The following is a 24313-nucleotide window of genomic DNA, read 5'->3' on the forward strand; positions in this document are numbered from 1 at the left end:
GTTTTAAAAGTCTAATTCAGAAGAAATATTTTTGGAAAAGACGTGACAAGTAGCATATTTGGTCACAGGAGACCACTGTTGACAGCATGTTTGTAAGCCCGGTAAAAGGATGACAATCCCTCAGATACAGGCAGATAGAAAGTACCTGTTTAAATATTACCTAATTAAAGACATAAAAAACTCTCCAAGTCATATACTGTATAAATAATAACTTTTATTTCCAAATCTGTAAAAAAATACAGCAAGAACAGCTAATAGGGTGTACAAATAAAAAGGGGGCAGCAGTGGCTCAGCTGGTAAAGCAGGTCTTCTGCTGCCTGACTCCTCATGTCCATACATTGAAGTGTCATTGGACAACCAACCACTAGCCAGGCTTACGTCAGGAAGGGAATACGATGTAAAAACTTGGGCCAAATAAATGTGAGGACCATGATCTGCTGTAGTGACCCCCAAGGTAGCAGAAAGGGGGAATGAAGGGTGTGCAAATAAATATGGCGTTGAGGCACGTAAACAGAAACATGGTGTAAACAAAAGCTGGGGCAATATTGCCTTTATGAAGCACCACCTCTGACTGATAAACTTAAAAGCCACCTGAGGAACACACCATTTAATCATTTACAAATATCAACATAGATTATGAGGTAAGCATTAACAGTCACTGTCCACCCCTCCTTCCAGTCTTTAATTGACTTATGGCACTTAGTAGAAGCACATATTGGATTCAGTTTTACATTTGTTAATACTGGTTTCAGCTGTGGTTGGGAACCCAGCGAAAACGGTACCCCCCTTGCTGAGTCCTGGAGGTAAAGGCATGTCCATGAGGAAACACCTGAGTTCTTATGGTGCAGTGTTCTTTAATAGAAGTTCTGAAAGATGAAACACTCTCCTCAGGCTCTGCTCCATCAATCCTTGTGCTTGTGTCTTTGGAAATACAAGTCTTTAGGTTTGAGAATGAGCCAAACATTTGTATAGTCTCTGATTCCTGCTGTAGATTTGTTCTAGTAGTGGAGCTGTGCAGGGCAGCATTGCAGCGTGTGCTGAGGTCCCTCAGCATGTCCTCCACCGAGTCAGAGGACTGCGTCTCATAGCCTTCGTCCATTCGCTGGCGCTTGCAGGGACTAAGTGAAGTTCTGTCCCTGCATGGCTTCACTGATTCTCTTACATTTGGGTCTCCAACTGTCATCAGTTTCTGAAGGAAAACCATTGAAATACAAGACCAACAGAACTAATGATTGAATGTAATTTAGGAGAATACAGGTGTAAGGAGCTATGCTGTATCGAGGAATAAACATATTTGTATATGCCAGTCTCAGTCGTGTACTCACTTCAAGCACTGAGGCCAGGTGCTTCGCTCGATTGGCCAGCTGCCTGAGGTGAAGGTTTCTTTCCTGAAGGGAGTCAATTTCTTCCTGTCGTCTGTGAAGAGTCTTGTGAAGCTGCAGACATACAAAGTCAAATCTTTTCCGTCATGCTGACTGAGGACACATACATCCAGCACAAGCCTTTGTTCAGTGTTAAAGATACAGAGACTGTGTCTTAAACAAAGAGCTGAGAAAAGAAAGGCTGGACACTAACTCTTTATTAGATCTTACTGATTTACCTGATTGTTGACTGCTATAGAATTCCCCAGGGCCCCGCCATGACTCTGGGTGATGCCCTGCCAAAGAGCTCGATCCTGGGCAGATGGGCTGTCCGCTTCTGTGGATAAGTTAACCAGACTTTCCTCTGGAGAAAAATCCTGCTGAGGGGTGAGCGGGGGTATGACACATCCCTGAAATGATACCAGTTCAGCTGAGGAGAGACTGCTTTCCAGAGTGGCTGGAGATTCTTGAAAGAGGAGGAAAACATACCATAATGGTAAATAGTGACATACACAACATTAAAAATAATTGCTATGTTTTTAATATATACAAATCTAACATATTATGATAATATAATTTATATTTAATTTCTTACCTGCCATGAAATCAAGTGCATATTCTGCAAAGTCTTGGTCATCTGCATCAGACTCATTCACCTGTTGCCAAATAAAATGGAGAATTAAAATAAATGAGGATAAAGACATATATTTAAACTGAGCTTTTTCTAAATTCCAGCACGACCAAGTCGAGTAATGTGCAGAACGTGTCACTGTGGCCGTTTCAGTGAGCACTGCACAAGCTGAGGGCATCGTCTTATCGTGAAATGAATTGATTTTCTCCTCACCCGAGACCCGAGGGAGTCGCAGTCCCGTCTCACCACAGAGTCGCAGTCTTCCAAATCCTCCCATGCAATCGTTGAAAAAGCTGCAACACAAGAAAAAGTGTCACTCAGTGTTTTTACCCCCGGGAGCAACGTGTTTAAAGATGCTTTGTTTTTGCTTATGCGCACTCCATGTGCGTACCTTGTTCAATTACGCACGGGAACTCAACGTACAGAGCGACGGGGCTGCTGCTCCGTGGCACCAGCAATTTATCCTGCAGGGAGAACGGATTTTATTAGTCCTTCCAATCTCCATAAAGCTGTCGTGGACATGGTCATCAGTGTGAACAGAAACATGTCATACCTTCTTGTTGACTGCTGCCCTGCTCACCTGTTGTCCCATTTGGTTGGGGCAGATAGCACCAAACACTCTCCTGTCTCTGTGCGTCTCCATCGGCTCTGACTGCAGAACTGAAGAGACATGATTTCATTTAGTGCTGATATAGACGACATTCTCCCGGTTTGTGTCTGTTCATGCCGCGGTTTCATACGTTTGGCCCAATCAAATGCACTTATTTGGTCTCCAGGGAGAAACCGGCGTCCTCGGAGATTAGATTGGTGCGGACTAACGGTCTTCTGGGCTGAAGTGTTAAGTGGTACCGCGCATAACGGCGCCATTACAGCAGGTGCTCCCTGCGTCAGAAGTAGCCAGCCCTCCCCGTGCCTTCGGCTAAACATTTCCCATGTGGAGTGTGTCATGATCTCCTCCATCCATGACCAGGACATATATAGAATATGCAGCATGTTACTATATAAAGAAACTTCAACTTTCACTTTGATGACCTGTGTAGACAGTCAGGAGTGTGTGTAGGGCGACTTCATTGCTTTCAGGACACAAGACATTTGATGTGTTACTTGAATTAACCTATTATAATAAAATCACATTTTAGATATGACGTTAAATAATTTCTGTAGGCTTGATAACAATGGCATTTTTATATTGAATAACACGTGATAACAAAAGCATGTTTTGGAGTTTTAAATATATATATATATATATATATATATATATGCTCTACAAAACTTGACCAAACTTGACTTTCGTTCAAATACAATATGATAGGCTTAAAAGATCTGTCTGCTTGAATAGTGGAGTAATGGACTTCTGCATTTAACTGCAATACTCCTGACTAATGTGAAAGAACATCAACTATCAGCTGAAATTAGTCATATTGCATCAGAAATTCAGACATTAAAACAGAAACTGAAGTTCATTTACGGATCATTTATTTCATAATTACAATCAATAACGATTACATTTGTCAATATGTCAACATTTTTTCAGGACCTTCATCAAAGAGATTGCCACAGTAATGGAACTTATAATACACAGTAAACAATTCATTTAATTTAAAATGAATAAAAATAAGGGTAATATATTAATATACTGTACTTCACTGACAAATGGCTCTCTATCAATAAATCAATAAATAGATCTATCATGAAATATTAAACAACAATGCTAAGTCTCAAAACATTCAGAGCAAGTATCTCCATGAGCTATACATGAGGTTTATCGAAGTCCTAAAAATGTAACCCCCAAAGTAGAGGGAACTGTAGCTTTAATGGTGGCACACTGCAGTTACATTAAAGACATCACTTCCAGCGTCTCCTGGTTTAATGACACCAACAGCTCCAGGTTGTCTTTGCATTCCTGGGCAAGGTTCTCGTGGTAGCTTTCCTGACTCACGGGCAGGAAGTTACTCTTCATTATTAGAGAGTGGTTCTCAGAAGAGTCAGGGCTCTCACACAGGTCGTCCTGCAACTGCGTGATTGCAAGCGCAGCAAGCCCTTGTTCAGTTTTCAGTAAGCCACTGGCTATCCTCAGTGCACAGCTAGCAGTCAGCGATGGCGGGTACTTGTTGAAAGCATAGTCTGCTAGACTCAGCTCGCACACCTTTTGTGCAAGTTTGCACTGTCTGCGCAGTTTTGAGTCTATATTCATTCTTGCACACTTCTCATCAGCTGTTTTCTCAGTCACAAGCTTTGCAGCTTCAATGCAGTTGGTGTAATAGTCAAGGAAAAAAGCCAGGGTGGGTGCATTAAGGCAGAAGTTCAGGCGGAGGAGGATGAGACATTCCAGGTTGCAGAGCTGCTCCTTGGTGAAGGCATCGCAGCACAATGACAAGAGATGTCTTATCCGCGGTGAGCAAACCTCCACCTGGGTGATGCAGAGAATAAAGAGTGGAATCTATTAAATTAAATAGAATTATGCATACTATTAGTACCTCTGGCATATGTCACACCTAAAGACAAACCTGTTTACTGGCTAGGAGAAGTGCAGTGACCCCCAGTAGCTGGAAGCAGTCTGCAGCCACTGCTGTGGACGCCAGGAACCGGTCCATGATGTTCACCGCCAGGCAGCAGCACTCAAAGGACAGACTTAGATGTTTATGTACAGGGATGAGCCAGCTGACGAGTTTACACCTTGCCTCTGCCGTCAACTGCCAATAAAACACACAGAAACCCTTATCCCCATGTATTCATGTGCTCAGCCACTACTAGTGTCTCTATAGCTGCACAATTCAAATTTCAGGAGGCTACTGAGATCAATAAGATATTGCAATGTACAAACAAACATGTAGGAAGCAGATCTTTTCCTATTAATTTAAAATTTAGATAGCTGTCTTGTGCACAGGCTACAAAAAGTAAAAAAGCTGCACATTTAAATTTTTTTATACTTTGGTTTTCATGTAGTAGCCTATTTCATTCACTCAAAGTCTGTTATTGCCTACTTGTGGCTGACGTGCCAAGCTTTTGCAGGGATGATACTGCGCCTCCTTCTCCCTCTGGATCTTGTAACCGATGTCTCCATACTGGAGGTACCAACTGCACACCTGTCCCACACCAGGCTGTCCTTCTGAACGGAGTGGGGACACATCAATCCGAGCCGGGGATCCCAAGTCTTCCTCGAAACCGGAGTCACTTAGTTTGGACATGAGTTTCTGTTTTCTTTGCCTGGCTGTCTGCTGACGTTGGGGCGGTGTGGAGGTTTCTGATGGAGGTGATTCACCGTTCATTCGTCTCCTTTTGTACCCGTCTCCTCCTGTAGCAGACCTGGAGCGGCCGTCACACTTCACGAATGACACCATCGCCTGGATGTGGATCTGCTGCCAGGCCAGTAACTGCGTATTTCTGTGACCAGCTCGTCCACAGCAGCAGACTCCTGAGTGTTGGCTGTGGGATGGTTAGAGGAGTTCCCTCTGCTGACGTCACTTTTCCCGGGGTCTTCCCCGCTCCTGCGGCGCACATTTCTCCCGTTGCCCCGGGCAACCGATGCTAAACAATCACGGTCCCATGAGGAATTAATTATTTTAAATAATTATTATGATACGATAAAGTCTGTAGATGTGTTTAGCAAGACAAAAAGTAGGCCACTAAATTACAAAACGAATACATTACACACATGTGACGTAGCCTATTATTTCAGTATAAATATGAATTTCAAACGTCATATTATTCTACCTGTTACATGCAAAATGACGGAAAAAAGAAAAGAAAATCACAGCTCATCGTGTAAAATGATGTGATAGTGTGAAATGCTAAATCTATTCTTCTTCTTGTTATTATTAATATTATTATTATAACAAAGCTGGATGTGCACACTTTTCGTTTCAGAAGTGTTCTCGGATTTGTTTGTGTGTTTTATTTCAGTAATAAACACCAGGGCTCCGTGTTTTGTTGTCGCCGGTGGGCGGATCTTTAACGCTGACGACTACAAAACAAGACAGTCCAGACGTCACCTTTCAAACTCCAGTGGAAGACAAACGATCATGCTAAGTCAGACCTGATCAAGGCTTCAAGTATGCCCTCTGCACAAGTGCAAAAGGTATTTACATTGAGATAATAGTCTTAATGCTTCATTGCCGCTAACATTTTACTGCTCGGCTGCCTTTGTCGCAGCTGCAGGTCTAACTACTTAAAAACCTGTCTATATAATAAATAGCAACGCTAGCTGCTGCTAGCTGGGTAACGCAGCTAAGCTAACGTTAGCGGTTGGGTTTTCTAGCTAGCACGCTAACCTTTAACGTGTGTTAGTCACATGCGTGATAAAGCTGCACCGTTAAGCTGTTTGCTCGAAGGTAATGTTAAGGTTGGGGATATGAGACTTTACAAGCTAGTAAGCTAGCTTAATGGTACGCTAACGTTACACAATAACAAGCTCCTGAAATCAGCTAGTTGGGTAAGGCAATGTGGCTAACGTTATAGATAGCTAGCAGTTGGGTAAACCGACTCGCTGGCTAATGTAGCATTGCTTTTATGCATACACAGTTGTTGTATTTGCCTAACCTACCGTTTTTAGTGCAGGCTGTGGCAACATAGAAATCACCAGTTATTTAGAATCTTCCTATTGGTGAAATTATCAGGTTCCGTCTTGACAACGTTCATGTCAATAAAAGTCTGTAAACAGTTGACCAGAGTTTGTAGTGGTTTAGGAAGTTATATGATGCTAAAGTGACAGATTATTGCCAGTTACTTTGTCTATGGGCTTAACTTGCTTAACCAGCGGCTAAATTCAAAGTGTGGTTGGTATTTATTCAGCTGCAAAGTTCTGCTACTGTTTTTGCTCTGAATTACATGACATTGCATAGGTTATAAAAGCTGTGAGGCAACTATGGATTAAGAATCAAACAAAGGTTTGTCAGATGATCCTGTTGGCTTGCAGGTTATGTCGAGGGTGTTTTGGTTCAATTAAGACTATTTCCATATTGAACTTGTTATGTCATTTTAGCATTAGTGAGCCATGGAAAACTCTGGCAGGCCTTACCGGCCTAGGCAAGGTGGCTGGGAGAGGGGATCAGGAGCAGATAAGACAGAAAGCTGGAGGACACAGGACCAGGGGCGAGGACAGAACTTCAGACCAGAGGGAAGTCAGCAGGGCAAAAGGAACCAGGGTGGACCTTACAGGGCCAGTCCCAAGAGGGGAGCTCTGGGACCCCTCAGTTACTCCCCTGGTGGATTCAGAGGTGGCAGCAGCCCCTCACAGAAAGATGACCTTCGTTGGTCCTCAGGACCTGAGAACATCGGTGGAAGTCGAGAAGATAACTGGAGAGAGCGTTCACAGCAACACTGGAGGAGGAGTACGAGGGGAGAGGGTCCAAAGGAGGACCAGGAGCAAGAATGGAAAGAGGGCACTGATGGAAGTGCTCATAAATCAGGTGAGAATTTAGAAAACATCATCCCTGCTCATCTTTAAAAAAAAAAAAAAAAAAAAAAAAAAAAAAAAAAGGTTTCCAAGAAACTATAATTTGTATGTCTTTTGCATTTTCTGAAGCATTTCTTTTTCCAAAGGAAGAAAACGGAGAAACAGAAACAAAAAGAAAGGTGTAGCAGAAGAGAACAGGGGCCTTATGAATGAAGAGTACACGCTCTCAGCCCAAGAGCAGCGTAGCCAACGGCAGGCAGAGAGACGGCTTAATAGAGATGAGATCTACCCTCTGAAGAAGGTAAAGGCTTTTATTGTGGTGGCCCAAGTATACGCTTTAATTTCTGTTTGTTTTTTTACTCTTTAGTTTACAGCTGGTTTAAGAGAACAGTGTTAGTTTTTTTGTTTGTTTGTTTAAAGTTTGGTAGTTTATTTTCAGTTATTTGGAAACTGTTTCAGTTTCGTTGCCAAGCAAACAAATCAAGTTTTAGTCTATTAAAATACTTCAACTTCTTGTTTCAAATATTTTTTTAACCATAGATGATGATGCATTTTCATCATCATGCAAACCATTATTTATTATTTATCATACCATCAGTGCTTTGAGTGCCAGTTACGTAGAAAAGTGCTGTATATCGAGAAAGCATAAATGTAGACAAGCTTGCATATGTTTGAACTCATAGCCACGCCAAAAGAAAAGGCGAGATTGTTTAAACAATATCCACCCTTTACTGAGAAACCAGGTAATGTTTACTGCATTAACATGATTGCATGACACCCATTATTTTCTTGTGGATTTTTGTGGAACACCTTGTAGTTCCACTGGTGATTCCTCAGTATCTCTCTCTCACTTTCACTCTCTCTCTCACACACCTAAAAATAATAATTCTGCGCTGAAAATATTCATTGTACAAATATTCAAGCAGGAACACACAGATCAAGTCAAGTGCCACAGGGACTGACTTGGGATAAATATTCTCACTTGTTCCCCAGAACTAGACGAATCACCCCACTTCAGTTACAGAACTATTTTTACTTCACTTAGGAGTTTTTTTTTGTTTGTTGTTTTTTTTTTGTCTAATTTACTTATCTCAATTAGTTTGAGTAATTTAAAACAAGGCACATTTATTTCAGTTTTGAGTATTTTGCTATTTTGATTTAATTTAACTTTAATTAAGCAGATTTTGGTTCAGTTGACAACATTGTAACAACCCTTGTCTGATGTCTGTGCTTTTCTCCTTTTTCAAATTTGTTCAGAAGTCTCACAGCAACACTGGTCCACTTTACACCTGTGTTCTGTGTGAGGTTTTCCTGGATTCTGTTCCTGACGCTTATAGGCATATCAGAGACAAACGGCACAAGAAAAGGGCCCGGGTGAGAAATGGTCTTATTACACAAATTAGGAAATCAAGAGATTCATCCAAACATCTGTGGATGATTATGCAATAGCTCCAGATTCTATAATGGTGTAATTTGGCAGTATTATTCATTAAAATGAAATGCAATTTAATTGCTTATGCTTCTGTCTGCAGGAGAGGCAAGAACAGGTGATGTTGACTGAGATTCTGCCTCCAGGCCCAGAGCAGGTCAGTGCAGTAAGTGCTGCACTGGAGGCTGTTGTCCGAGAACATGGGATGAATGACCAGGATGTTGAGAGAAGACAGTGTGTAGTCTCCCTAATGCAAGACCTTCTTCTGTCCGTCCTTCCTGGTAAGTTGCATAAGAACATGACCTAAATTAATTCAGATGGCGTTATCTGTTAAATTCCACATACTAGAATATATTTCTATTACATTTCTATGCTGTTTACATAGTATTCAGTTAGCTTAATAACTACCTCTGTGAAAGTGTACATATGTCCTGGAAGGAAGTAAGGGCTTTTATTGTGGAGGAGACCAAAGGTTGGGTGGTTGTTGTTGAAGTGAACATGGCCATCGCCAATGAAGTCATTTCGAGTAGTTACAAAATAGTGCCTTTTGAGGAGTAACATGGCTGCTCTTCATCCGTTTACATTTACTATTAATAACATTGCTTCCTCCCTCTTTCTATCATATCTAGAGATCCGTCTCAGGCTATATGGATCATCTTGCACTAAGTTTGGATTTAAGGATTCTGATGTCAACATTGACATTCAGTATCCGCCTCACGTGAGTAGCCCAGTGTGAGTTTGATAGTGTGCATAATGTTTATTTCAACATTATTAATTATATTAGATAACAGAAAGCCACCATACCTCATACTAAAATAGACATGATAATTAAAGCTTTCATGAAAGAATATATTTAAGTTTTGTTACAAATTAAATGGTTTAGTTATTAGTTTGACATTGTATAAAATAACACATGACTGTAAGTCAGTGTTAAAAAGTGTTAAGTCTTTTCTGTTCTGTTCTTTTACATTTTAGGTTTCAAAAGTTATTGATTTGTGGCTTTTGCTCCCTATAGAAAACACCACATTCATATGTCCTTTTTATATTGCATTTATGTTGTATAAAGGCTTTGAAATGGAATGTATTCACAGATGCATCAGCCAGATGTCTTGTTGCTGGTCAAGGAGAGCCTCTCTGTGAGCCGTGAGTCACCTCTTTTCTATATTCCACAATAAGAAAGACAAAAGCCTCTCTGTCATTTTACATTTAAAACGTCTGGTTTGGTCCTTAGCTCTCTTCAATGATCTGGAAGCTGATTTTCATGCCAGGGTGCCTGTGGTAATTTGCAAAGAGAAAAAAAGGTGAGTATTTCTGGCAGTTTTTCACAGATTTGCATATCATGTTTATGACTCAAACCATGATTTATAGAAATGATAAACTTTGGGATAGTTTGGTGTCTTCCTCTACAGAGGAAATTATTTACATGTAAAGAGGAGTAGGAGTGCAATTGAAAACTGAAACTGTTATTTTCCTCAACAGTGGTCTGATCTGCAAAGTGAGTGCAGGTAATGAAAATGCATTCCAAACCACCTCTTATCTTTCTGCGCTAGCCAGTCGAGAACACCTCCTCCTGCCACTGGTTGTGGGTCTTCGACACTGGGCACAGGTAAATGTCCAATTGAGACCATGTGCTAATGCTCACACGATGCAAGCAACTTCTAAATGGGGCTCCATGCATTTCTAAACATCAGATTATGTTATTAACAGTTGTTCATTCTTTTGATTTAGATCTGTGAGATTGATCGTGCCGAGGAGGGAGGGCTTCCTCCATATGTCTTTGCGCTCTTGGTTATCTATTTCTTACAACAGCGAAAAGAGCCCCTCTTGCCGACTTACCTAAACCAAGAGGTCTGTGTTCTAAAGTAAAATACACTTATACAATAAAACCTCAGTATTACAGTAAACTAATCTAGTCATTTGATTTTGTCTTTAGGTTAAGGTGTTTTCACTCAGCAGACTGTCGGAATTTAACCTCACGCATGATGAGGATGGATATGTACACTGGATTTACAGCCCTTCCTCCAAAGAATCATCACAGCCAGAGGGCTCCTGTATAAAGGGAAAGGTAATCATGACAACACACAAATGCTTTTATTTTCACTTAAAATACATAGCTGGGTCCCCAAAACACAAAAGCTAGTTGTAAGAAAATATTATGTTGATGGAAAAATGTATCAAATAAGTCAAACGAATGTTTCAAAGTAAACGAAGCTGGTATGCTTTTAGAAACCGTTGCTGTGTGTGCATGTGTGTAGTTTAGCAGAGGAGGTAAAGCATTGGTTATAGCCTTTTATTCAATTTTCTAATTTATTATACTTGATAACTAAAAGTAAACTGTATTTTGTCTGCTGTTTTCTTCCAGGTTCCACTGGTGTTTTTGAACCCTCACCCGCCTGTGGAAGTTGGGCTTCTCTGGGTTGAAATGCTTCGTTTCTACTCGCTGGAGTTTAACATGGCCGACAATGTAATCAGTGTGCGCACCAGTACTGTCCTCTCCCGAGAGATGAAAGACTGGCCAAAGAAACGCATTGCTGTGGAGGGTCAGAAAGTTTTTTATTTATTTATTTTTTGCTTTTGGATACTTTACACAGACAATTCAGTTTTTGGCGAATAAATACAGACTGATTTTCTAGCTAATGTCTTAATTTCTATTCTCAGACCCATTTGCTGTGAAAAGAAATGTGGCCCGCACCGTGAACAGTCAGCAAATGTACGAGTACATCCTCCACTGCCTCAAAACCACATACAAGTACTTTGCATTGCCAGTGAACATGCCAGCTGCTAATCGCAAAACACCGCGAGGACCTTGTGAAGGGGCGAATGCTAAGGCTTTGAATACAGATTTCAGTAAGCTCAGCATTCAGTCACAACATGCAAGTCAACACAAAGTTGTAGAAAATGGTCCTGAAGACTCTGACTGTATTATTGAAGAAGAGGAGGAAGTTGAAGAGTACACTGATTCAGATGAAGAAAGAGAGAAGGAAAAAGTGGACATGGGCAAAAGCAGTCTCTCTGAGGATGAGGATGAGGAAGAGGACGTAGACATAGATGTGGACACGCATAACAGACACCACTTGGACAGCTTCACCACAGAAGATGAGGAGATCTTCCCAGTGGATGAGATCTCAGGGGAGGAGCTTTTGTCTGATGAGGAGGGTCCTGATTTGGACACACCTGGTTCAGTGGATGAGGAAGATGAGGAAGAGGTGGAGTTGGTGACTGTTCATATGTCATCTCCACTTTCAGAGGACACAGCTAAAGATGAGACCTCAGAAATCACAAACCAGAAACAGAGCAGGTTATCTTATGAGTTCACCAGACAAGCTTTCACCAGAGGAAAAGTAAGTTTAACCTCCTTATCTTAATATGTAAGAACAAAAAACAACAAAAAAAATTACAAGTTATGTGGTGATAAACTGTCTTATGACTTTAGGTTAAGCTAATCTGTTATTCATCTCTACCAGTCACACATGGTTGTGTGCAGCTTGTGTAAGCGTGATGGACATCTGAAGAAAGACTGCCCTGAAGATTTTAAGAAAGTGCAGCTGGATCCTTTGCCTCAAATAACACCAGAGTTTCTTACTGTGCTCAACAAAGTCTGTGAGCAGTGCTACAGTGAGTAATAGTACAATGATCCAATGGTTTAAGTGGGATTCAGGAAACTCTCTTAATTGCACCAGTTGTCACTAATTGCTTGTTTCAGCTTGATGGACACCACCTGCTCATGAGTAGGGAAGCAGTGGGAATTTGTATCTTCTGGTCTTGAATATGCTTAGAAACCACTAGTGTCAGTTCCCCAAGTATACCTTTTAAAGATATCAATATTTTCATATTTTAAAGAAGTTGAAATATTGCTTCTAGTCAGTTTGCCATTATTATATGCATTTGGGAGGTGAGTGACATAAGCATCTAATATACTGTGACATAAGCATTAATAAATTGATGCACTGAGCTACATAGCTCTTCCATCTGTATCTTTTATACATTAGTACAATAACAAATTTAATTAGTTTTTATATTCTGTTAAAATTAAGGAATCCTGTTTAGTCATTGGCATAAACAATGTCCCAGAAGTCTAAAAACAGAAGGCAGCAGAGTCAGTTTTGCAACAGCACATACTCGGCCACTGAATTATATAGAGCATCAGCTTTAGAAAACGGTTCTATACTTTTTCATACACAGTGGCATCTTGTCTCTTATTTTGACCATTGATCCATTTGCTTTTTAGCTGACTTTGCCCCTGATGAACTGGAAGTGGGTTTAAGAGAGCACATCCTTAAAGACCTGGAGACCTTTGTCAGACGACAGTTTGCTGGTGAAGTATACCACCATCTGAACTGTTTAGAATTTCAATGTTTGCAAACATAAACCAGCATGAGAGAAGAGATAAAGATGAAATGTACAAATCATGTTTTTGTACAGGAGCTCAGCTACAATTATTTGGATCATCCAAAAATGGCTTTGGCTTCCGACAGAGTGACCTGGACATCTGTATGGTGTTGCAGGGGAAGGAGACCATAAATGTAAGATATCTTTTTATGCCACTGCTAATTTTCATTTATGGTATTTGTCTACTGCTGGGTTAAGTTCTACCTGTGTTTAGTAAACATTTGTGTTTCTAAAGGATGTTGACTGCATCAATATCATTGAAAGTCTGGCGAGAATGCTAAAGAAACACCCAGGTAAGTCATAGTGCGTCATAAGGTTTTTCATTTATTTATTAATTGATTTGTCTTTCAGCTTTCTACCCATGCTGGTTTCAATGTGTAAGGCATGGCTTTCAGTCATTTTAGATCGAGTGAGAAATGGAGAGCTGTTAAAACTGACGTTGTCACCATATCCCTTTTAATCCGTGTCCATGTCTGTTACCAGGTCTGAAGAACATCTTGCCCATTACTACTGCAAAAGTACCCATTGTGAAGTTTTACCATGTTCGCACTGGCTTGGAGGGAGACATCAGCCTCTACAATACACTGGTTAGTTTCCACCCGTTTCATTTTGCCATCTGATTTTAATTCACAATTGATTGATTTGATTTATTTTATAATTTGCATTGTTACACTTCCCTTTTCAGGCCCTACACAACACACACCTGCTTGCTTCATATGCTGCCATTGACAGGAGAGTGAAGATCCTCTGTTATGTCATGAAGGTCTTTGCCAAGGTGATTATGCTGCACACATTCACATCCATGGCATCTTTGAAACGCATTACCCCTTCATGTTTTAGCGTTGCCATTGTTTTGTCCTTTATTACCACCATATTTATTCTGTTCCATTACAGATGTGTGACATTGGGGATGCCTCACGTGGCAGCCTGTCGTCCTATGCTTACACCCTTATGGTGCTGTTTTTTCTACAGCAGAGAAACCCACCCGTTATCCCTGTGCTGCAAGAGGTAAAAATTATGTTTGTAAAGTTTCAAATAGGCAAATTGAAAATTAGTCTTAATTTGTAAATGCTTGTACACTTCAATGACACTGCATTTAAGGTTTTAGTATTGGACCATCCTGGAAACGCATGCTTGTGTTTTACTTGAGACATGCAGTATAAAAGAAAACTAAGTTAGAATTATGAATCTCTTTGCCTGGTTCTCCCCAAAAACTCAGAAATATCACTAACTATGATGTCTTAGTATTATGTTTATGCTCTGTTTTTGTTTGTTGCAGATTTATGATGGAAAGAAGAAGCCAGAAGTGCTAGTTGATGGCTGGAATGTATACTTCTTTGATGATTTAAAAGCACTAGTGAGCATTCATATATTTGCATATTTATGTATGTGACATTACATTTTAGTGGTCATGCATGTTACACCCTGTCTTAAAAACACATCATTCTTGTCCACTGCTACCTGCAGCCCAGTCGTTGGCCACAGTATGGGAAGAACACTGAGACTGTGGGGGAACTGTGGCTCGGCCTGCTTCGCTTTTACACTGAGGAATTCGATTTCAGAGAGCATGTGGTCTGTATCCGACAGCACGCCCGCCTCACCACCTTCAACAAGCAGTGGACATCTAAATACATTGTCATTGAAGGTGAGCTTGCATTATACTTTGGGTCCAGACCTCTTCAATAAGAACACAAAGAGGAAATTTTTAATTACATTAGTTTAAACTAAACACCAGTCCAACAACACAGGCTGTTGAAATAGTTTTGGTTCATTATTTCTGCTGGTACTACTACTGCTCCAGTTCAGTCGATGCATGTCACTGTTAACAGTTAGTATTGGATTGGTAACTAAACTGAACGGAAATATTTCTTCTAGTTGAATTTTGTTTTTTCTCCTGTCTGTAATTACAGATCCATTTGATCTGAATCATAACCTGGGTGCTGGTCTGTCCAGGAAAAGTATGATCATTTCTTTATTTCCATTTGCTGCTTGTCTTTGATTGCCTTTCTGTTTGTCCTAGTGTAATTTTCTGTACTTTTACCCATTAAAACAGTGACAAACTTCATCATGAAGGCTTTCATCAATGGCAGAACACTTTTTGGGACACCAGTCAAAGTCTTTCCTCCAGTGTACCCCAGCCAGATGGTTAGTAATTGCGGTCTAAATAGCACATTTGCATATTTTGGTGAAATTTTCTAAGCACCAACACTGATCTATTCCAGGAGTATTTCTTTGATCCTGAAGTTCTCACTGAGGGTGAAGTGGCTCCCAATGATCGCTGCTGCCGCATCTGTGGCAAGATTGGCCATTTCATGAAAGACTGCCCTATGCGTAAGAAGTAGGTATAAGCATAATACATCTATGAATTTTTTTGTTGTCAAGCTACATGTTGGTATTATAATGGGGACCTGTTTTTGCTTAGGTCCAAGCACAGAAGGGACTTGGAAAAGAGACCTGAGCATCTCAGAGACAAAATGGATACAGCAGAGGATGCCAGGGATCAGGCAAGACACAAGAGTGAGCACTGGAGGAAAAGAGATGCACTGGAGATGCGCTGCTGCTACGTGTGTGGATCGAGTGCCCACATCAAGAAGGACTGTCAGGTGTACAGAAGCCCTGCTGCAGGTTCACACAAATTTTTTATTCAACCTTTAGGAATTTCCAAGAAACATTTCTTTTAAGTTACTAGTGGAGCTAGCAGTTGTATTATATTGCTTATTTTTTTCTGCATTAAAATGGACTGGACAAGAGGTTATTATGCATTATATTCATATAACTGAACCACATTACATAGTTGTAATTACTTTTTTGTAAATCTTTTCATTTGACAGGAAATGTGAGGATGGAAAGTTTTTCTCCTTCAGCCCACTTGAGGAATTTAAGAGAAAAGGAGAAACAGGTATCAGTATTTATATTTTTTAAATATAATTCTTTATACTGATGCCATTGTAGAGCTCAGTGAATACATTTATGCCTGTGCCTCTGTTTGTTAATAGGGTTCACCTATACAAGAAGAGAAGAAAAGGAGAAAGCAAGAAAATGTGATACTGGGTCCACAAGCAGGTATATAAATCTACTGTACTTTAATTATATTGTGGAATATGGTAAGGAATTAAAAAATATTCCACCTGTTTAGGGCCGAAGAAGAGAAATAATGAGAGCCAGACATATCCACAGCAGGCTCTGATTGATCCATCTTTCTCTGGACAGAGTCCATGCTTCCTGGTGTCTTGGCTAAAGTGTACCATTGTGCTCCTGTTTTTATCTGTTTTCTATGTTTCCTACAACATATTCTTTGAGTGGCTGGATCTGTAACCTGGAATGATTTTTATGCAAATAAAGAAGATACAGCTGTCAGCTTACCAGGACGCAGTCTGTCCTCGTCTGTCATTTAGCCAGATCAAGATATCTTTCTAGAGTAGAAAAGTGGCTGGTGCAGGCTTAAAATGAGTTTTTAGAATAAATTTTGACATTTGTATTCTGATTTGTTTCAGGTAGTTTAGCCTGCCGAAATTTGGGTCACTCTGGTCACAGGAAGAGCCCAGTGGAATGAGCAGCAGCAGCAGCAGTGGCTACACAAACCACAAGGTTCTACTCCTGTCCAAGCAGACAGCAACCCAAAGTCCAGGAACCCTTAAATCTGAATGGGACTGTTGGGCCAAAGGCAGCCCATTAAAAGCCAAAGCTAAGATGCCTTGACTTGAAGCCAAATAGGGCCTTTTTATGTCAGTTTGTGCTTTTTTTTTTTTTCTTCTTCTCCTTCTTATTTTCCCCCCCAAAAGTTCTCCTCTTCAGAGGAGCTTTTTAAAGCTTTCATTTTAACAAGACAAGCCATTATGCATGCATTTCATGTCTTTGTTAATCAACACTGCCAGTTAAGTTTTAAATTCATAACTTTTCAAAGGTGTTATTGCAGATTCAGTGTAAAATTGAAGTGTCTGTAAATAATTATAATTGCCCTCACAGTCAAGTAAGACCTAGTGTTTGCAAACACTGCTACAGCTCCGAGACAAATGGACATGGTGACATTATGTTTGTCTGCCACTTGTGACTAGTGACTTAAGGGTCAGTTAAGAGGTCAAGAACAAGGCCATTTCTAATTAAACCAACAAGTTACTCATCAGTTCACTTATTTTTAATTGCAAGGTTTTTAGAATGGATTTTTGATCGTTTTGAAATTTAAACAGATTTAAAAAGTGGCAGTGTGCCTTTCTTAATGGCCAAGATCTTTTTCTAAGGGATTTTTTTTTTTTTTTTTTAACTGGTTTAAGTTGCCCTCTGCACTGACATTCATCAGTCTGTTTCTCCCTCAGCCTTGAAAGCAGCTATATCTACAGTATGTCTTTGTATATTTGTGTCTCAGTATTAGAGAATCCACCATGTAAACATAATTTTTCAGGTTTATGGCTTTGCTTTTTGAGACTGCTGATCCTCCTGTTTCATAGATGCATACGTCCCATTAACTGCCTGTAAGTGTGAATGGAAGGGTAAAACTCTACTTCCTCAGCTGACCCAGGCTTGTATATGTCTCCATGTGATAGGAAGTATCATAATTATAATGCAAGAACACATAGTTGAACAAGTTCCATACTTACACGCTGTTGTCGAGTATAAAAGAAAAAATCAACTGGTCCATCTGATGGCATAGACTGTGGAAAAGGCTGCATTCACTTCTAAACTAGAGGTAATGGGCTCAGTGGAGACAAGTGTTTATTTGCTACGAAGGCTTAATTTTGTTGTAATGGTGCCACAGATTGGTAGCTGCACTGTGAGAGTCCACGCTCTTGAATTATGTTGCTGCTAGTTAATGTCTCAAAGACCTGCGTAATATTGAAATTTCAATATGGACTGTCTGGGTATTATTATTGTTATCCAAATACGGCTGCAGTTTATTAAAAACGTGTTGTAACAAAATTTCTGATTTTTAAAGTAGCTTTGTTTTGTTGCTAGCCTTATTGCATTTCTTCCGTTGAACTCAAATGGGACATTTAAGTTTGTTAATAAGAAAAGTCAATCCTGCCAGAAAATGTTGGCCAGCAATCCATTTTGTCAAAGATAATTCATTAAACTGAAATCAAATCCCAGTGTGGAATAGTTACTTTAAAGAGAAAATAAAAAAAATGTTCGTTTGATTTTAATTGTCTGTATTTTTTTAATAGTAACCCTACACGAAAACGTGTCTGCCACACACACAATCATGCAGCGTAAACCAGAGCTTCATTATTGACTGTGGGAACAGTACTTTGCTCAACATACCAACCTTTATCTGCTGAGAAACACAGATGTGGACCGTGTCAGGATAAGTTAACAAGCGTTAGATACACTTTGAAAAGTAAAATAGCCGTGGGGGGATGTTTTGAGTGAAGAGAATATCAACATGTTTGACATTTGAACGCTGCGCCACTTGTAGGACATGTAGGTTATGCAACAGAAGTTGATGCGATCTTTGGAAACTTTTATCCTAAAGCTCATTGGCTATTGGAATTGTCCGTCGTGATATTAGCCAATCATTGAAGGCGCTACACGTTTGGGGCGGTTACATTGTTTTGACACGCTTGCGCAATTCATTGTTGTCATTTCAACTGTACAAACATGTCTGCCTCCTTGGTGCGAGCGACCGTCCGAGCGGTCAGCAAAAGAAAGATAATGCCTACTAGAGCCGCACTGACACTGGTAAGTTGCACACATTAGTTTTAAACAAATGCAGTTCACGTATTTTTTTTTTTTTTTTTTTTTACTAAGGTGCGGTGTTAATACCAGCGGATTAAGCGTGATCCAAAGTTAGCTGATTACATGCTAGCTAACTCTCTGAAGTCAGTACGGTTTGCGTATCTTTACCAAACACTTAAATGTTGAGTTGATAACTTATATTTTTGATGAAGTGCACACTGTGGAGGTTTATGCAAGCATGGTTGTAAGATCCTAATTGCTCAGGGCTTAACTAGATTAGCTCATGCTAACTAATGTTACTATCAGGTAGGGTAGGTAGCTAGGCTAGGCTAGGCTAAGCTGTTGCTTGGGACGTTGACGGTTCACTGTCAGTTGCAAATTAGCAATGAAACACACAAAGCAACACGTTAGATCAACTTTACACTTCTGTTTACCTTACCTAAGTTAACAATATCATTTACGAGCTTTCTCATATGCAAGGGTATCGATAGTACATGTGGTTATTAAAGTTGGCACTCACGATACAGGTTACTATTATTTTTATTGTGAATCTGTCGATTACCTTTAAATGTGTTGATTCTATCTAAACATTGTCCAAAATATCGCTGAGTTGATGATGTGACGTCTTCGATCTTAGCCCACAATTCTTAACATTTCAAGTATCTCGTTTAAATGATTCAAGAGAGCAGCAGAAAACTACAATAGTTGATTGTTGTTTAGTCGGAGAATCAACTAAACTAAACTTAACTTTGCACACAATTTAGAAGCTGAATCCATTGTGAATGTTAAACTTTTAAATGTTTGCCAAATCAAATGTCAACATATTTGATTTTCACAGTTTGACACCCTTTGACTCACAACCTGTATCTGTAACATCAGTGGATTTCCTCTTTAATTTCCTAATTATTTCTAGCAACATTTGTTGCAATAGCTAGTTGAGCTGTTACTGCATAGTTGATGTTTTTTAGGGGTGGGAGAATGTAGAGTATCAGTCTGACGGGCTCCACTCACTCTGCAGAGAAAGATAATGTTTGTATGTTGGTTTGAGCTGATAAAGGTAGTTGAAGTTATAGGTGGGACGTCCCTCATCACTCAGTGAACTACACAGGATCTGTCATTAAAGTGTTCTGCTGTAGTTCATTTCTTTACCTCCCAGGGACTAAGGTTAGTAATAAATATCAATGTTACAAAATTGTGGTCTAAATTTGATTAAGCCTAATACATGATTTAGTTATGCAAATATATACTCTACAGGGAACTTTGGACATTACAAATTAAGATTATAGTCACAGTACAGTTAAATAGTTCCAGGCTGTGACACAGTTGAGTTGTCCTGTGGTCAGTAACAGCAGCTCACTTTTACCCATACAGATTATAGGGATTAGCTGCAGGTTACTTATATAGTAAACTTCATCCTCTCAAATTCTTCATGGTATCCATCTTTTCTGCATCTTCATCCACTCTTTTAGAGCCGGAGTTACAGAAGTACAGGTTCTTTCATTACAGTGTAGGTGCACATTATTGGGCAAGTTAGATTTAAGTGGATAAGATGAGGGTGGGGGGTGGGGCACTATCAAAACATCCACAGAAACAGAGGCCAAACCCCAGGCCTGTTTCTCTGTTTTTCTTTGGATCAGTATGATTAAAACAGTCACAGTTTTGCCAAGATACACCACCCACATCTGAATATAGTGAGTGCTAACATTTGATCTTCTGTTGTCTTTTCTTTAGACTCCAGCAGCTGTGCACAAGATCAGGTTGTTGTTACAGGACAAGCCGGAATATGTGAGTAGCTGATATTACCAACATTCACTGAAACATCATCTCACCAAACAGCATCTACATGCTGTTTGGTGTTTCTACATGTTTCCTTTGTCCTAAGGACAAAGCTGTTTTTTTCCTTACATACTATTGGATTGTAGCTCAAAATCTTAATGTGAATGTACCTAAAGTACAGTAAAGTACACACAGATTCACGTTGAGTTTGTGAGCTCTCTTCACCTTTGAAATGCTGAAACTATTTTGACTGAGAAACAAAACTGGGCACTTTAAAAGAGTTGATTTTATTCTGTGTCAAAAAATTTATCAACATATCTTGACTCTGTTTCCCATTAGTTGTTTGTGTGTGTATATGTGATAGCAAAATAATGGAGTGCTAACATTTACTTGGTTCTTTTTCAGATTGCCTTGAAGGTCGGTGTGAGAACACGTGGCTGTAATGGGCTGACATACACACTGGACTACACCAAGGAGAAAGACAAATCTGATGAGGAGGTGCTGCAGGATGGTAAGCTACACCTTAATGTTCCATTTTCTGTATTAAAGATTTTAAATGTGGAATCAGAAGACAACAATTAGTTCACTTCACCAACTTTTTTTACTCTACCTCCACAGGTGTGAGGGTGTTTATAGAGAAGAAGGCTCAGTTGACCCTGCTGGGAACTGAGATGGACTTTGTGGAGTCAAAGTTGTCTAGCGAATTTGTCTTCAACAATCCCAACATCAAGGGCACATGTGGCTGTGGTGAAAGCTTCAACATTTGAGCATCATGGAGCCTCCATCTTCCCGCTCTTATCCAAGCCCTGTCCCATCTATAGAGCACCAGAAGACAGAATGCTGACCAGGAAGTCGGATATGAGGAAACCTCTGAGATGTGGATGTGACTCAGTTTCTGCTACTGCCTCTTCCTGCACTTGCATACACACACTCCCAAATCCAAGTATGCGTTTTCGTCTTTAGAGGAAGATTTTAATACAATGTGTGTAGTTGAAACCATCTAAACAGATATATTTTAGGTTCAGAAACCTGTGATGTAGACAGCTGCTTTTTAAAATTCTGGGCTCTGCATCTGAAAACTTAAGAAGGACCTCAAAAGCAGGGTGTTTTTTCTTTCTTTTTTTTTTTTTTTTTTAAAGCGACTGGCTACCATTTTACACATACACACACTTTATTTTCAGAAATTCAGTCGAATCTTACCGTGTGCTAGAGAAAATCGTATAACATTGCCCAAGAGCATGCTGACCAAAGCTGCAAGTTGAGGTTTAAGTTGGTGAAGCTTTGAGAAAGAAAGGTGATATTATTACATCTGTTTTCAAGTTTAAAGCTACCCACCAAAACACATAGACATCAAGGCCATGATCAGCAGTTTGCTGAAGTCACTGTAGGACAGTGTGTTATCCAGGATTATCTACCATTAGTATGCAAAAGTGGAAAAAGTTTGAGTGTCTTGAATTTGCTTTATCAGTTTGAAAGGCTGAAAAGTTGAATAAGTGTATATATATATCTCTCTGTGTGTAAATATAAAGGAGGCAACTCTCTCCCTTGAACGTCATGAACGCACAAAAAAATAACAACGCACAAAACATGTATTCCTCACTTAAGAGTACATGTGGTTTATGTTTGTTTCTTTTTGCTTAATTGAAGCCAGGACTTTTGTTTGTATAGACTACAGTATGTGCTCTTAAGATTTGTAACCTGTGCAATACATATGTGTAAATATGAAATAATAAATCCAGTAAAATGAAATGGTAGGTCCACTGTTTTATGTTCATCAGTCAAACTGTAGTATTCGTACAGAGGCGACTTCAAACTGATGCCAGTCGGCATAGCGTCGGATAAGTCGTCATGGTGACAACTCAGAATCAGGAGGATTCTGTGTCACTGTTACGTCATCAGGTTCACGTTTGTGCTGCAAACCTCTCAACATTTTCACGTTTAGGCTGCGAGAAAGGTAACGTTTCACTTACTTTAAAAGCTTTTTTTTAATTAACTTATATTAGGCATTCATTTTTCAGGAATATTACAAATTCTTATATATTCATATTACTTGAAGGTTCTTTGGGGTCATGGACAACCAAAAGAATGAGGAATCTGACAGCAGAGAGTCTTGTGGGCTTAAGGTAGTGGTCATTTTATACACATGCATCATCGTGTTAACATTTGTTACAGCACTGCGAACATTGTGTAAGGTTATCAGACATATTTATTTGCAGCATCTGGATGTGATGCATATCATGATGTACAGTTTATTGTTTGCAGTAGCAGCCGTTAGTCACAGAAAGATGTAGCTTTTGTAAGAATCTCTCAAGAATCACATTTTCTAAGATTTCAGAGTTATTAAAGGCTTTGGCTGAAAGGAAATCACTGCCTCGTGACACCACCATGCATATTGACCCCCGTAACATCGGCACCACCCTCTCCATCCTAAAGAACCCAGCAACAGACGCTTTTAATACCCACGGGGCCTTTAGAGCTCGAGCGGTGCCCCCTGAAAACATCCGCCTGTTGTCGAAGTGTGAATTTAAGCGGCGTGATCACTTGAGTGAAAGCTTATCTCCCTCAGTAGCGGTTCCTGCTCCTGGTGATCTAGTGGCACAATCTCAGCAGGGACAACTCCGGCCCAGCTTGTCATCCCTAAATCCTGTCATTGCACACCTGGTGGAAAAATCTAAGTCGGCGGCTGCTGACTCCTCTGTGGAAAAACAGACTAAAAGACAAGAGATACACCCACACGTCCTGGATGTGATGGCTTGGACTAAACAACTACCCTGTGAACCACAGTGCAGACCAACACAACCTGGTCAGAGGGTGTGGGTGAAGGAGATTGTTTTACTAGTCTGTGGTCTTAATATAAGCTGGATCATAACAGTTATCATGTTACTGTTACTAACAGTAGATCAACACTTGATCATTTACTGATTGTTTTGTTGTCTGATTCTAAACCAGGCCCAACCAATGAATGGTTCTTTGAGAACTTGACAGACCTGCAGAGGAAGCTGTTTCAAGGTGCCTCAAAGAAACACGTTCCCAGACGCCTACAGGTGCCACGGAAAGATGCTTGTTCCAGCTCGTCTGTGTCCACTTCTTAATTAAAGAAAGGGAAAGACACAGAAAAGATAAAATCTAAGTGAAACCAGCAAAGACAGTGAGACTTTTTCTTCATGTTACAGAATTTGTGACAAACAAACTTGACACTTGTTGGACATGTGAAAATATAATATGGTGAAACATGCTGAGGGTGGCAAAAAATAATGGCTGAAAAGGTTTTATGTGTAACACATGCATTTAATTTCAGAAGCCCTAAACACATCTTAAAGACTCCAGCTCTGTCAAGACATCTCCACACATTTAAGGTCCAATTATGTTTGTCTGTTATAAGCACGAAGCTCAGAATGATTTTAATGTGTTTCTGTCCCCAGGACAAACAAACACTTCATCTCTGTGTGTATCACGCTGTGAAAAAGACAAAGCTTTGTCGCTTGCTGCTTTTCATAAAGGATGTCATGATAGTTTTTAAAACAGTTTCTAGTGCTTAAAGTGCTGCGAGATGAAGCTGTACTGTCACCATGACCTCTCGCTGCCTTCATGATTCATTCGTTGTCAATTTAGCTATGATTTCCCTGTTTTTGCAGGGAACCATCCGCTATTCCCTATATCTG

General features: G+C 40.0%; 4 protein-coding genes across 5 annotated transcripts; 2 read left to right on the forward strand and 2 right to left on the reverse strand.

Annotated features, from left to right (window-relative positions):
* Window positions 1–748: 748 nt before the first annotated feature.
* On the reverse strand, window positions 749–2635 carry LOC113150487 (multicilin). The gene is made up of 7 exons (XM_026343041.1): window positions 2546–2635; window positions 2384–2456; window positions 2206–2285; window positions 1957–2017; window positions 1601–1827; window positions 1326–1436; window positions 749–1189 (listed from the first exon to the last, which is right to left on the reverse strand). Exons 1-7 carry the CDS (start codon window positions 2633–2635, stop codon window positions 749–751), a joined length of 1083 nt encoding a protein of 360 aa, XP_026198826.1.
* A 1188-nt stretch (window positions 2636–3823) lies between these two features.
* Window positions 3824–5333, reverse strand: LOC113150488 (cyclin-O protein B). The gene is made up of 3 exons (XM_026343042.1): window positions 4977–5333; window positions 4500–4685; window positions 3824–4402 (listed from the first exon to the last, which is right to left on the reverse strand). The coding sequence occupies exons 1-3, from the start codon at window positions 5331–5333 to the stop codon at window positions 3824–3826; spliced, it is 1122 nt and encodes a 373-aa protein (XP_026198827.1).
* Window positions 5334–5961: 628 nt separating this feature from the next.
* Window positions 5962–18343, forward strand: tut7 (terminal uridylyl transferase 7). 2 transcript variants are annotated; one of them, XM_026343097.2, is made up of 29 exons: window positions 5962–6070; window positions 6974–7400; window positions 7534–7688; window positions 8645–8761; window positions 8920–9097; window positions 9446–9534; window positions 9908–9959; window positions 10048–10117; window positions 10296–10422; window positions 10545–10664; window positions 10750–10881; window positions 11179–11356; window positions 11475–12157; window positions 12281–12431; window positions 13045–13131; window positions 13239–13339; window positions 13441–13498; window positions 13689–13792; window positions 13891–13980; window positions 14100–14213; window positions 14485–14562; window positions 14673–14850; window positions 15116–15163; window positions 15259–15350; window positions 15428–15543; window positions 15628–15830; window positions 16037–16104; window positions 16202–16268; window positions 16700–18343. In XM_026343097.2, exons 2-29 carry the CDS (start codon window positions 6986–6988, stop codon window positions 16756–16758), a joined length of 3930 nt encoding a protein of 1309 aa, XP_026198882.1. In that variant the 5' UTR covers window positions 5962–6070; window positions 6974–6985; the 3' UTR covers window positions 16759–18343. The 2 variants fall into 2 exon arrangements, with proteins under 2 accessions (XP_026198882.1, XP_026198883.1); XM_026343098.2 differs by lacking the exon at window positions 5962–6070 and having other exon boundaries at window positions 7272–7400; window positions 7517–7688.
* A 443-nt stretch (window positions 18344–18786) lies between these two features.
* On the forward strand, window positions 18787–22400 carry isca1 (iron-sulfur cluster assembly 1). Its single transcript, XM_026343169.1, has 4 exons — window positions 18787–18878; window positions 20607–20660; window positions 21057–21162; window positions 21270–22400. The coding sequence occupies exons 1-4, from the start codon at window positions 18798–18800 to the stop codon at window positions 21416–21418; spliced, it is 390 nt and encodes a 129-aa protein (XP_026198954.1). The 5' UTR covers window positions 18787–18797; the 3' UTR covers window positions 21419–22400.
* The last annotated feature ends 1913 nt before the right edge of the window (window positions 22401–24313 follow it).

This window comes from Anabas testudineus, chromosome 9 (genome assembly GCF_900324465.2).
Source record: "Anabas testudineus chromosome 9, fAnaTes1.2, whole genome shotgun sequence".
Lineage (NCBI taxonomy): Eukaryota > Metazoa > Chordata > Actinopteri > Anabantiformes > Anabantidae > Anabas > Anabas testudineus.

What these genes read in the sequence shown, in the direction of transcription:
- LOC113150487 (XM_026343041.1), bottom strand. Translation starts at nt 2,635, where the DNA reads ATGGAGACGCACAGAGACAGGAGAGTGTTTGGTGCTATCTGCCCCAAC. An exon ending in CCCGTGCGTAATTGAACAAG is followed by an intron (nt 2,286 to 2,383) that starts GTACGCACATGG and finishes CTTGTGTTGCAG; the next exon opens with CTTTTTCAACGATTGCATGG. An exon ending in ACCTGGCCTCAGTGCTTGAA is followed by an intron (nt 1,190 to 1,325) that starts GTGAGTACACGA and finishes GTTTTCCTTCAG; the next exon opens with AAACTGATGACAGTTGGAGA.
- LOC113150488 (XM_026343042.1), bottom strand. Translation starts at nt 5,333, where the DNA reads ATGGTGTCATTCGTGAAGTGTGACGGCCGCTCCAGGTCTGCTACAGGA. An exon ending in GCTTGGCACGTCAGCCACAA is followed by an intron (nt 4,686 to 4,976) that starts GTAGGCAATAAC and finishes TTTTATTGGCAG; the next exon opens with TTGACGGCAGAGGCAAGGTG. An exon ending in TTCTCCTAGCCAGTAAACAG is followed by an intron (nt 4,403 to 4,499) that starts GTTTGTCTTTAG and finishes TGCATCACCCAG; the next exon opens with GTGGAGGTTTGCTCACCGCG.
- tut7 (XM_026343097.2), top strand. Translation starts at nt 6,986, where the DNA reads ATGGAAAACTCTGGCAGGCCTTACCGGCCTAGGCAAGGTGGCTGGGAG. An exon ending in TAAATACATTGTCATTGAAG is followed by an intron (nt 14,851 to 15,115) that starts GTGAGCTTGCAT and finishes CTGTAATTACAG; the next exon opens with ATCCATTTGATCTGAATCAT. An exon ending in GTACAGAAGCCCTGCTGCAG is followed by an intron (nt 15,831 to 16,036) that starts GTTCACACAAAT and finishes TTCATTTGACAG; the next exon opens with GAAATGTGAGGATGGAAAGT.
- isca1 (XM_026343169.1), top strand. Translation starts at nt 18,798, where the DNA reads ATGTCTGCCTCCTTGGTGCGAGCGACCGTCCGAGCGGTCAGCAAAAGA. An exon ending in CTAGAGCCGCACTGACACTG is followed by an intron (nt 18,879 to 20,606) that starts GTAAGTTGCACA and finishes TCTTTTCTTTAG; the next exon opens with ACTCCAGCAGCTGTGCACAA. An exon ending in TACAGGACAAGCCGGAATAT is followed by an intron (nt 20,661 to 21,056) that starts GTGAGTAGCTGA and finishes GTTCTTTTTCAG; the next exon opens with ATTGCCTTGAAGGTCGGTGT.